General features: G+C 36.9%; 1 protein-coding gene across 2 annotated transcripts in view; it reads right to left on the reverse strand.

The window, feature by feature from the left end:
• The window catches only part of clint1a (clathrin interactor 1a), a 112,780-nt gene that overhangs the window by 23,377 nt on the left and 75,557 nt on the right, over nucleotides 1-13,846 (reverse strand). For both annotated transcript variants that reach the window (XM_051933749.1, XM_028812674.2), the window contains exon 6: nucleotides 6,466-6,643. In XM_051933749.1, coding sequence (XP_051789709.1) covers nucleotides 6,466-6,643 — 178 coding nt within the window. The remainder of the gene's footprint in view (nucleotides 1-6,465; nucleotides 6,644-13,846) is intronic.

The raw sequence follows: 13,846 nt of genomic DNA on the forward strand, positions 1-13,846 counted from the left end.
TATTTCACATTACAGTTTTCTGCATGAATGTCATTGGCAGCTTTAACCAAAGCTAATTTAAAATTTAAGCAGGATGCATCTGAAGAGCTCTACTTGGAAATTTCAGACAGGACATGGTTGCCTGCATTACTGGTAAAAGCAAAAAAAAAAAAATCATCCAGTTATACAAGATCAATTCTGTGCATCAGTAATAGCCATGTTTACACAATATATGTTTAAAAAATCTAGAGCTTTACAGTAATCATTTCTGCATAATAAAAAAGAGGAAGGCCTAAGCGAAGGTTTATGGATGTGGTGAGAGAGGACATGCAGGTGATGGGTGTAACAGATCAAGATGCAGAGGACAGAAAGATATGGAAGAAGATGATCCACTGTGGCAGCCCCTAACGGGAGCAGCCGAAAGATGAAGATTTCTGCATAATAAAACCACCACTATCTCTATGTGCCTAATGATGTAGGCAGCATCTTAAACTTAACATCTGGTGTTTCAGTAGTGATTACTTGTTTCCCAATCTAATATATGTTGTAATTAAGAACTAACCAGAGTGCTACTATGCTGAAAATATAGTGAGGAACATTTGGTTACATTCTATAGTTTAATCTGGCAATGCACAATTTGTCATTGTTCCAGTTGTAAAGTTTTATTCTTTACTATGACTGGCAAAACATTACATCACCAATAAATTTCCCCATAGCCAGCCAAACTTTACTTTATTTACAGCTGTTCTGTTGTGAAAACATTCCAAAAGTGTTTCATATGGAGCAATAATTTGATATTTGTAGGACAAATAGAGTATGTGACCTCTTTCAATTTGTGGCAACTTAGGTTCACTGAGTAAAGATTTCAAGTTCGATGAATAAGATGGAACACTACTGTATTAATGGAAATGCCACTGCCAAAATGGAAGTAGAATATTTGCAAGCACAGGGGCTAAAATCATCTTTAAGATTTTTTTTGGTTCAGTGTTGAAGATATGTGCTGTATATTTCCCAGCCAGATGATCAGCAGGCTACACTTGAGAAGCCAGTACATAGAATAGCACAGTGAAAGTTTGGTTTATCTATACATATTAATAAAAGGCAAAGCCCTCACTGACTCACTGACTGACTGACTGACTGACTCATCACTAATTCTCGAACTTCCCGTGTAGGTGGAAGGCTGAAATTTGGCAGGCTCATTCCTTACAGCTTACTTACAAAAGTTAGGCAGGTTTCATTTCGAAATTCTACGCGTAATGGTCATAACTGGAACATATTTTTTGTCCATATACTCTAATGGAGGAGGCGGAGTCACGTATCGCATCATCACGCCTCCTACGTAATCACGTGAACTAAAAACAAGGAAGAGATTTACAGCACGAGTCAAACGCGGGAACGAAGGTAAATGACGTACATTTTTGACTGTCTTTTAATACTGTGTAAGCATACATATTAACACACGTGCAATTAAACGTGTGCATTTACGGGGTGATTTCTCAGGCTTAAAAGCTCGCCTTTTACTAAAAAGGTAAATGCAAAACTATTTTCAATCATTCTATGATCTGCTTCTCACAACTGAAGGCACCGTGGCTGATGGTAAATGACGTTAATTTTTGAGTGTCTTTTAATACTGTGTAAGCATACATATTAACACGTGCAATTAAACGTGTGCATTTACGGGGTGATTTCTCAGGCTTAAAAGCTCGCCTTTTATCAAACGCGGGAACAAAGGTAAATCACGTTCTTCACTGTCTTTTAATACTGTGTAACCATACATATTAACACATGTGCAATTAAACGTGTGCATTTACGGGGTGATTTCTCAGGCTTAAAAGCTCACCTTTTACTAAAACGGTAAATGCAAAACTATTTTCAATCATTCTATGATCTGCTTCTCACAACTGAAGGCACCGTGGCTGATGTTACGTCACTTGCTGTCCAACCATAAGCGTTACCTGGTAGGTAACCGGACACTCACTTCACTCCCTTTTCTTTTGTTCTTAATTAAAATTTAAAAGCAATACTTCACCGCTGCTAAGCCCCTCTAGCGCTGACGTCCGAGGTTCGATTACCGTAAGCAAGTGCAGTGAGTGTGTAATTACATTCACGGCATTCGTAGTCTGATTCACAATCTGATTGTATGGGTGGTTACCTACGAGGTAACGCTTATACTTGGCCACCAAGTCAGGTCGAAGTGATCACTTGAGTAAAGGCAGCTTCACAAAAAAACAGATCCTTAACAAACTGTTATTAGTATATTTTCCTTCAATTTAAAAACGTTTTATTTTCTTCTTAATAAAAATTTAAAAGCGGTACTTCGCCGGTGCGAAGCGCGTGGATTTGACCGACTGACACATACAGACATATTCATGAGTGCAGGTACTTCGGAAAGAAAGCACCGTGTAAACCTAAAGTTTAAATTAAGTTCATAGACCTACAAAAGGTTGCCATTCATTTGAGGCAAGATTGCTTTTCTTCTGTACAACTATACGTTGCATTCTCAAGAGTGTGCTTGCACGGCTTCAGATATATATGTATATATATATATATATGTATGTCTATATATAAATATGTAAGCTTATAAGTACTGCCTTACTTCTCTTTAAGAAAGGAAGATGTAATGATACTTGATTTAAACGATTCCATGTCTTCCTGGGTTTGCGTAGCTTATTGTCAATATCTTTACACCTGTTTTTAACACTTATTTACTGAAACGGGCTTTCACGAAAAAAGTTAGGACTTTGCTAAAGGATACACCCTCCACAAGTTAAGCAAGTAAAAATAAAATATATATTTCTGTTTTATTTAAACCTTTTAAGTTCGTATGCATAGCCCCATTTGGCTGTTTAATTTTTTTTTTCTTTCTTCAGTAATATTTAATCTCCTTAAAGAAAAAGAACATATCCATTTTACTTTTTTTGTACCTCTTTAGTAATATTTTAGTGTAAAAGGATAACCAGTATTTAAACCTTTTATGTTACTTTATACATTTATTTTACACAATGTTGAAAAATTAATAAGAAAGCTACATATTTTGGCAGCTGCTGCTTTCATTTTCAATGAAATGAAAAAAGCTCTCCAAGACAAAACGTCAATGAAGAACAAACAGTTTGCACTATCTAAAAATCAGAAACCCTCATTTATAAAAGTTTGCTGCAGATGACTTAACTGAAAATAAATGAATAGTTCCTATGTGTATAATACATATTTATCTATTTTACTTATGCCTTTATTCCACCAACTTACAACATCTGAGGTACAATGTTACATTACTTTTGTTTTTTGCAGCACAGGCAGGTGAAGTGACTTCCTCAGGGTCACACAGTGATGTCAGTACCAGGATTTGAACTGACAAGCTCCGGGTTTACTGAAATATTACTGAACAAAGAAAGAAAACGAAAACGGGCAAATACGGCTATGCATACAGATGTCCATCCGTCCATTATCCAACCTGCTATATCCTAAATACAGGAGCCAATAAGTACATATGTTTATATACAGTATATATATATATATATATATATATATATATATATACAGTGATCCCTCGCTATATCGCGCTTCACCTTTCGCGGCTTCACTCCATCGCGGATTTTATATGTAAGCATATTTAAATATATATCGCGGATTTTTCGCTGCTTCGCGGGTTTTTGCGGACAATAGGTCTTTTAATTTCTGGTAAATGCTTCCTCAGTTGGTTTGCCCAGTTGATTTCATACAAGGGACGCTATTGGCAGATGGCTGAGAAGCTATCCAGCTTACTTTCTCTCTCCCTCTCTCTCTCTCTCTCTCTCTCTTGCGCTGACGTAGGGGGGTGTGAGCAGGGGGGCTGTGTGCAGCTGCTTCCTGAAGGACATGCTGCACAGAGCTTCGCATACTTAAAAGCTCAAAGGGCACGTATTGATTTTTTTTATCTGTCTCTCTCTATCTCTATCTCTTCCTGCTCCTGACAGAGGGGGTGTGAGCTGCCGCCTTCAACAGCTTTGTACCAGCGGTGCTTCACATACTTAAAAGCCAAAAAGCCCTATTGATTTTTTTTTTGACTGCTTGCTTTGCACTCCTTTGAAAAGGAAGATATGTTTGCATTCTTTTAATTGTGAGACAGAACTGTCATCTCTGTCTTGTCATGGAGCACAGTTTAAACTTTTGAAAAAGAGACAAATGTTTGTTTGCAGTGTTTGAATAACGTTCCTGTCTCTCTACAACCTCCTGTGTTTCTGCGCAAATCTGTGACCCAAGCATGACATTCTAAAAATAACCATATAAACATATGGTTTCTACTTCGCGGATTTTCCTATTTTGCGGGTGGCTCTGGAACGCAACCCCCGCGATGGAGGAGGGATTACTGTATATATGTGAATGTATGTATGTATATATGTATGTCTATATATATATATATATATATATATATATATATATATATATGTAGATATGTAAATTTGTATATGTATATATATGTTTATGTGGATGTGTATGTGTATATACGTATGTATATGTAGATATGTGTATATGTAGATATGTATATATATATGTATATGTATATATATGTTTGTGTGTGTCTGTGTGTGTATATTATATATATATAAAAGACAGCAACACTCATAACAATGACAACACAATTACATTGACAATCATGTTACGTTATTTTTAAAATGTTTCCTTTTTTTTTTTCATAACCTCTTTAAACACACTACTTCTCCGCTGCGAAGCGCGGGTATTTTGCTAGTCATTTTATAATTCACACTCTTAAATTGCAGCAAGAAGCAATCATTCCCAGTGCAATTCTTGGAACAGCCTCATGTACTGTATTGTAAAAAGAATTTGCTTCTGCTGAGGCTACTTGCAAAACAAACTGTAAAAATCACAAGCAAACCGAAGCTGGAAGACAACTAATCAAGTGTCAAAGCTGGCAAAAACAAAAGGAAAAAAAAATTAATGTAATTACTACAAGTTGACACTAAGTTTTTCAACAATAACAGTCCGTCACTACCACTTCCTAAAATTGCTGTTAATTACAAATTAAACTCTGGTATAAACATGCAATAGCAGAAATCTTGAGACTTAAGCTCGATGTAAATCAGTTTCTCCTCATTACTAAGAATGCAGTTTTGAAATGCTCCTAGCAGTGGGGTTTATCATACAGGATGTGTGTAGGATGTTTGCAGTGCCACAAAGTCTCAGTCTTCTCATGCTGTGTTAAGATTCAGATAAAAGGTATATATCTGCATCAAAAGTCACTATTACAACTCTAAAACATGCAGATCTGTAAGTTTATCTTGCCTCAAAAAAGCATGAAGTTCATGATCCTAGCACCAAAATTTCACTTACATTAAAATTAGACTCAAACTAATTCCATAAAATGCATTAGGTGATTCTCAAGAACTGTATAACAACATTTGTTGAACAGGCTGGATAAAAGTGAAATGTTTTAAGTTGATATATGACCCCATCACATCTGCAGAAGGCTTAACATTTCTTATGATAGTATTTAATTATAAACATGCTTTTCATATGAACATCACATTTCCATATAAGTTAAAAAAGGATGTTTATTTATCCTTTAACAATATATGAAATTCTTTGTACATGGGTAAACGATGCAAACTCTACGCAGTGAGCACTAAATAAAAATAAAAAGTTAGCATAAGTTGATAAATGTTTCAGTTCTTCTTCTTTCCTCTCCAGTTCTTCTAAGCATCTGAAGGAGTAAATTATCAAAATCACAAGCCACAAATAGACACCAAGTCTACAACAGGACACTAGCATTTTTCTCAGCATTGCCAAAATTTATGCTGATCTATTACTATATTAAAATGCAAGGATGACCAAACAAATTTTTAATAATGAGCCAATTAATTTAATTTACACATGATATGGCTAAGACTAAGGGACAACTAGAGGATGAGAAAATAAAAACAATAAGCGAACCAGACGCTGTGGCGCAACGACTAAGGCTCTGCCTCAGGTGCTGATGACAGAGGTCCAATCCCCGAAAGGGGAAGCAAAAGTGCGTACAGCTGATGAGCCCCAAGTAGGGCAAAACACTTGCTGTGTACTATTTGTATTATTTGGCAGATACTGTATCACATATCTATGAGCTGCTTCTCACAACTGAGAGGACGTGACAAATGTTTGCCAACTGGCCAACCAACCACAAGTGTTACCTGGTAGGTAACCACCAAAAAAAAAAAATCAGAATGTGATTCAGAACTAATAACGTAATTGTATATACAATATATGTTTAATTTATATAACACATTTTGCAGGGATACCATCATAAAGTAATAAACAATATGGCAATCTACCCATCACCTTTACTTTAATTGGCCAAGATTACACAAGTCATCTGGATTCACTGGAAAAGCAAGAATTAAAAGTGCATATAAACTTTATATAAAAACAATTTGTAGCAGGAGGAAAAAAATACACACACAAAACACACTGGCAATAAAACGAGGTGCATGCATTGTTCAGAAGAACTCTTACCTGAAGCGCTCTGGAGATTCATCCCGCTCTTTCTTTCTAAATTTACTGATGGTGTCATCAATTGTACTGCCAATTTTGTCTCCAATTTCTCCCAATTTCTCACTGAAAGGGAAAGCTCCTTTGTTTTTGTCCCAGTCTTCATCCCATTTTGATTTTGGTTCTGAATCATACTTATCCCCTGTATGGAGATTGAAGGAAACAGTAAGCAGAAAAGAACAAACCAGTTATAGAAGTTAAAGAGGAAACAGGAGACTTGAGCGTATCACTCCTGCTATTACTATGACTGGAGCTCCTTTATGGGTTATGGCCCTGCTGACCAGAAAATCTAAAACACAGAGAATATATGTATACATTTATGAACATAGTCATCAGACTGGGGGGTGGGGGTTAAAGTGTTGAGGATGATAGCTGAAATGAAAGGAAATTGCTTCATATACAGAATAAAGCTTTCAGTACATGCTGCAGAAAACAAGAAATTAGCTGTCAGAAACAGGTGAGTTCTACCATCTGGGAAGGAGGAAAAAAAAACACAGCTTAACAGTGAAGCGCAGCTGCAGGACAATATAAAAACAATGGGAGCAGACTTACACGAAATCATCAAAAGATTAGTCATCTGAAGAGTAAAGCCAGCTGGAAAAAATAGCAAAAGATAAAGAAGGAATATGCAAGAATTCTTGAGCACCAGATGTCGTTTAAGAAACATGCAGGCTCAGCATGTGGTACTCTATACACGCCCTTATTGATGTCACATGGTTTCAAATTCTCCATTGAAAGGATGAGAGATTTAATGACTTAGGGGTGTCACCTGTGGCTACGAGGTCTCATTGCAAACTTATATCTAGACACTACCTTGATTAGACATGCTGTTGCTCAACTGTCTTCAAATATTTGTCAAAACAGAACTGGTTTGTTAAATCTTTACACAATCTTATCATGGCTCTTTTGAGTTAGAGGACTGAGGTTGTTTTCTTTCTTTTTTTTTTTTGGAAATACTACTTTTTACTATTTCATGTCATACACTTTAACAGTGGTATTACCTGTTTGTGTTCCAGGGCTTTACTTTGCAATAAGAAACATAGTAGCAATATGGATGCACTTTTTAAAATTACCAACACAGGGGCATTTGGGGGGCAATGCCGTCTCATTCCTCGGCTGCTTTCCATTGTTGCTGCTAACACCCATCCTTCCATGGGGCTTCATGTGCTCTCATCTGTCTTGTCCACTTCAAGCACATTCATTCTGCTGGCTCTGTGTCACACCTCACTTGTGCTCAGAGACAATACTATCTGCCTCACTTTTTCCAACTCCATGAGCTGATACAAGCCAGGGGAGTTAAAGAGACTTGTCAGCAGTAATGCACCACTTAAAAGCTTACAGGTAAAGTGTTTTCTATCCACATCCCTCATTCCTCACTCTATACTGGCTCCCTTCATGTCTATGTGCTAAAATCAATTATTCTTCTAAGGGGCATTTGTTTTCTTCAGCTTTCTCTTCATAACCTACGTTTTAATTCTTAAAGATATCACTTTGCATTTCTACAACATATTGGTCAAATCACATTACTTTTTAAAAAAATTATTTCAATAGCTACTGTACACATGAAACAACTAAGCACTTCTGAATAATATCATAGTTCTACAATACATATGATATCATCAAGAGACGACAATTCCATGTACAGAGTTTGCACAATGACTATCACAGCACTTTAGCGGATTGGTACTTGAACTTGTTTGTGCCTAATTAAAGTTTATGCTCTCTTTGAAAGAGAGACAGAGAGAGAGAAATCCACTCCAGTTAGATTTATGCTTTGTGTTTGTTTATTGTCCTGAATCTTTACATACATAAACACACACATCTTCTATAACCCAGGCATTGTAACTAAATTTAAACTGTTTTATTAATATAAATGTTTGGGTTAATTGCTAATCAGCACGTCTAATGCCTACCTATATTAAAAAAAAAAAAACCCAGAGGAAATAAAAGCAGTGACACTTTCACCAATTTACAACCCTTGTTCATAAGCTAAAATTAATTTCTTCCTCACCTCAGATATAAGGAAGAATGAAGTTGAATACAAATAAATGTAAAGTTGTAAAAACAGCAGCTAAAAATATTTGGTATAATGAAACAGTGGACAACGAGGGATCTGGAGCTACAGGAGGATTCTGGGAGTCCTGGTATGATCAATGTCCTCATACAGGCAGTATGGAAAAGTGATTTAAAAAGGCTTTTAAATTATATATCACACTAGGTGGAGATCAAGACAAGAAATGTTATGCTTAAGATGTATAACATATTTGTGAGATCATATTTGGAATTGTGTTGTAGAGTTTGAGATTCCATATTACAATGAGTAATAAAGGATTGCATTGAAACAATGGTTTTCCCTGTGAAGTCTCAATCGTGTCTAAGCATGTGGTTTTGTGAAGTCTCCAGCCAGTCCAAGCATATTATCACCCAGCTACTCCACTAAATGTTATTTGGGGTTTTAGTAGTGAGTGAACATGAAAAATTCACAAAATGCTAGTATTGGACCGTTTTAAATTATGGCTTTTTTGGTACCTTTCCAGTATTAGTACATCGGGCAACCCTAATATACATATCCTCAATCTCATTTCTGAAGGTAGATTCACCTGCTGGCAGAATGACAAAGGCAACTGTCAGAAAGTTCTTGAACCATTGTATATAATCATTCCCAGATCACATTTACTGTATTGTATTTTACTGTCAGTATAGATACAGTGCAGTGGATCCTCAGTTCACGACCATAATTCGTTCCAAACCTCTGGTCGTAAACCGATTTGGTCGTGAACCGAAGCAATTTCCCCCCATAGGATTGTATGTAAATACAATTAATCCGTTCCAGACCGTACGAACTGTATGTAAATATATTTTTTTAAAGATTGTTAAGCACAAATATAGTTAATTACTCCATAGAAAGCACAGTGTAATAGTAAACTAATGTAAAAACATTGAATAACACTGACACAAATACCCAGGCTCCCTGCTCAGCTGCACGAGTAGGCTCGCTCACTCTCAGCTGCATGTTCTCTCTCTAGCAAGCGAGCCTTCTCTCTCTCTAGCAGTTCGCGCTATAGCCTTGCAACCGATCGCTGTATAAACACTTTTTTTAATGAGTTTTAAGCACAGGGGAAAAAAAGGAACATTTGAACAAATCCGAATTTTATTTAAAAACCAACCACAAGCAACCAAGAAAGTAACATTTACAGGAGTTCGCGCTATAGCCTTGCAACCGATCGCTGTACAAACACTTTTTTTTTTTTTTAATGAGTTTTAAACACAGGGGGAAAAAAATGAACATTTGAAAAATCTGTAATACAAAAACTAATCATAAACCACCAAGAAAACTAACCTTGCATGAGTCGAGGTCTGGCATGAAGTGAGGAGACAATGGGTGGACAGGAGGTTACAGTTTTGAGGGAGAGTCTGGCTCCGCGATGGAGGGATGTTTTCCTTCAGGTGTTTTCTCTCTTGTGATTTCTTGGGTTTCTGGTGTTTTTAGCTGTTTAGTTGGTGGAAGCGAAAGCCTCATGCAGCCATTCCAAAAATAAAATCCTTGTGACCCAACCCTTCGTGTTTGCCCTCCACATCACTGGCAGTCCGGCTTTGTTTACATTGTGCTACTTGAAAGCATGAGGGTTCTCAAATTGGTAAATGAGTAAACTGGTAAACAGTTTTTCCACCTCTTCCAGCACTTGAGGCCTCTGCCTGGTTAACGCTGTAACTCCTTTTGCAACATCAGCTGCTTTAATAGATTCTTTCTGCTTTAGAATAGTCGAAATCGTAGGTTTTGACTTCTAGTACTTGGCGGCAAGATCAGTAACACGAACGCCACGCTCATACTTTTAAATAATTTCTTTCTTTACTTCGATTTCAATTTTCTGCAAAACTTTCTTCGCACCACTCTTCACTTGCTTAGAAGCCATGGTTAACTGCAAAAGCACACAAAATACTGTAGAGCACAAAGAGTTCACAGGTAAAGCACGCACGTCTGACCGAGAACAATGCAACACGTGCGGAAATCATCAGCGTGCACAAACCGAAAGGGAAACTGGCTTGTTCGTATACCGAGTGTGTGGTCGTGAACCGAGGCAAAAGTTTGGCAAACTTTTTGGTCGTAAACCGAGTTGTACGTGTACTAAGACGTTTGTGAACCGAGGATCCACTGTACTGCTAAAAAAAAAAACTTCATGCCAATCAAGTTTTCACATACAGTAATCCCTCCTCCATCGCGGGGGTTGCGTTCCAGAGCCACCCGCGAAATAAGAAAATCCGCGAAGTAGAAACCATGTTTATATAGTTATTTTTATATATTTTAAGTCCTTATAAACTCTCCCACATGGTTTATAAATATTCCCCGTACAGTTATACAGCATAAACCCTTTATATTCTCTTAGTTATTAGGTAAGATTCGTTGAAATTATGTATGTAAACACAGCTTTATATACTACTCACAAACATACGTATCGTATATCATTGAGGAGTTTTATTTAATACGTAATACAGTTTTAAACATATTGTGATTGAGTAGGTAATATAAAAATACGTGAAAAATCTATAACATGTAAATGCTGTACATAAAACCAAAATGTTATTTTAAAGATACTGTAGAGCGTCTCCGATATCACATTTGTTACAGCCATTACGATAGACAGGCCACCGGCAATAAATACCAACAATGCAAGGAAAAAATTGTATAAAATGTGTGCACAGTTACAATAAACGTACATACATGTACTAAGTACGTAGAAAAATAGTTTTGGGTACTCACCAACTTGTCAGATAATGATGACATTTACTGCACTGTCACAGCTGTTCTAAAGGAGCCTCTTCAGGCGACTGTGTAGCACCACCGTCGTCTTCTTCCACTGAAGGTGTACTAGGCAGTGTTTTGCGTGTAATGAACATCGTGATGAGCAGTTGCTGCCGCTGCTTTTTCATTTGTGTAAAGAGGTTCCTATACACTTCCGTGGCGCCGTCAAGAGCATTTTTAAATTGCAAAGAATGAATCATTTGCGGGTCCCATTCTTCAACTGATGTCTGGAGATCTTTTGCCATTCGTAGAATGGTCGCGAGACGCTCGAGAGTTAGCAGAGCACCCAGGAGCTTAACCGCGTGCTCTGATTGGGTAGCTTCTCAGCCATCCGCCAATAGCGTCCCTTGTTTGAATTCAAATGCATCCCTTGTTTGAATTCAAATGGGCAAATCAACTGAGGAAGCACACGTACTGTAGACTGCAGACATCCGCGAAGCAGTGAAAAATCCGCGATATATATTCACATATGCTTACATTTAAAATCCGCGATGGAGTGAACCTGCGAAAGACGAAGCGCGATATAGCGAGGGATCACTGTACAGTAATTTGCCTCATGATTCTAGAACCCTAGTACATAAAACATTATGTAAGACGCACAAAAAAAATGTAGTAACATGTTGGCTATGGGTATAGTTCTATACTCTTGCCAGCAGCATCTCTTTAAAACTGCAACATATATAAAAGCAAATGCAGAGCTAAAAGTACTATTTGTTACATTTTCAAAAGCCAATATTTACAAAGGTGTACATGAAGTAAATAATTATTATTCAAAAAGAGCTGTCCCAAAAAGCCTTACAAACATAAAACATCTGTTTCACATTTTGTAGATTTTATTAAATATATACAGTGCAGAGCTAAAGCAGTTTTGACACACAGTTCGTGTGGAGCAGTTTTTTCAAACTCTCCAGGTTGTTAGGTAGATGTGAACATGGTATATTGCACTCTGGTGTGGTACCAAGTGAACCCTGGAGAGGCTCACACAAGTCTGGATATGATCCAACAGGGGACTAATCTAATTAAAGGAAATGCGTACATTATGGGAGAATGTGTGCACGCTGTGACAGTCACGCAAACCGTCTGCTGCTGGTAATTAGAGAATCTCAATCACAGAATAATGAGTTGAGGGTTAACATGAAACATTACAAACAATGAAAATGTAAAAAAAACAAAAAACACAGGTACAAATATAAGACAATCCACATAAAACAACTCATACAATTAAAAGTCAATTAGAGCAACCCTCCCGATTCAGGTTTACAGCCTCTCCTGTACACAATCGGACATTAGTTGAAAGAATGGGAGAAAAAAAAAGTTTAAATTCACTTGCAATTGGGTCAATTAAAATAAATACAGAGCAGTGCCCTGTGAGACTGATGATCAAACTCCCTAATCTCACACCAAAAGTGACGTACACAGGTGGGGTGTCCTCTCAGCACAATCGCGGATATTGATGCACTAACTTTGACAAATGCAGCAAATGTTAATCAAATATATCCAAATAAACAACATTACATTTTTTTTCAAGAGTTAAGGTAGTAGACATGATTTAAGATTACCTAAAATAAATTGAAGAGACATTCAGAGAAAATATGCAACATAACATGGTCATATGAAATTTGCAGAATACGCCATATCATAAAACTGAAGCACATCGGTATACTGTATGCACTGAAAATAGCTTGACTTCTTTTGTACACTCATCTGTTTTAAATGGGTCCTTTTCATGCCATGCATAGTAATGTGTAACTTTAAAGTGGTGTTCCAGTTATTTGATTAAAGGTGTTTGCTCAAAAAAAAACTATGGAAAATGTTAACAGTGCGCAAAACACACCTCATGTTGACCATTCGTGATATTAGACAATGAAACAAGTTCATGATACGTCCGTGGAATGTTTATTTACACATTTGGTTTGCTTGATACTTTGTAGTGTGAAGCACAACCAAACTATTTGGAAATTCAAATAAAAACTAACAAATCTCTTGATCTGGAACAAAGCAAATGGTCTATGATTGTGAAAATATCTTAAAAATTACCAATGGGGGGAAAAAATGAGAGCAGAAACAAGCGCAACATGAACTAACACATTTAATTAGCGGCAAGAACTGGCTTCTAGTTTAGAAAAAGGCTTAAACAAAAAGCTATAGCTCAGTTTAAGACCCATGCACTTTGTGAGAGGTCACATGGAAGTTGGGATATCAGTCTAGCTGGCATCATGATAAGAGTTCTCGTGAGAGCATTAAGGAGTAACTAGCTAGTGCATTTATCTTGCATTGAAATTACAGGTGTATCCATGGCAGATCAAAGAAAATGATCAATAAAGAATCTTAAACAGTCATTTTCCACAATGTCAAACATCACATTTTAAAATTTCAGCTTGTAATCTCAATAGTCATATGAAGCAGACAGACAAAAAACGAACAAGCTCTTATTGTCTCTCTGTAGTTACAGTAAGTTAGCATGAAGGCCGGATTTCAAAAATTGTTCTGCTGTAATACTAAAGAAACTTGCGGACTGTTAAGTTTGTTTTTTTCCCCCACAGA

This window comes from Erpetoichthys calabaricus, chromosome 11, assembly GCF_900747795.2.
Source record: "Erpetoichthys calabaricus chromosome 11, fErpCal1.3, whole genome shotgun sequence".
In the NCBI taxonomy this organism is placed as follows: Eukaryota; Metazoa; Chordata; class Cladistia; order Polypteriformes; family Polypteridae; genus Erpetoichthys; species Erpetoichthys calabaricus.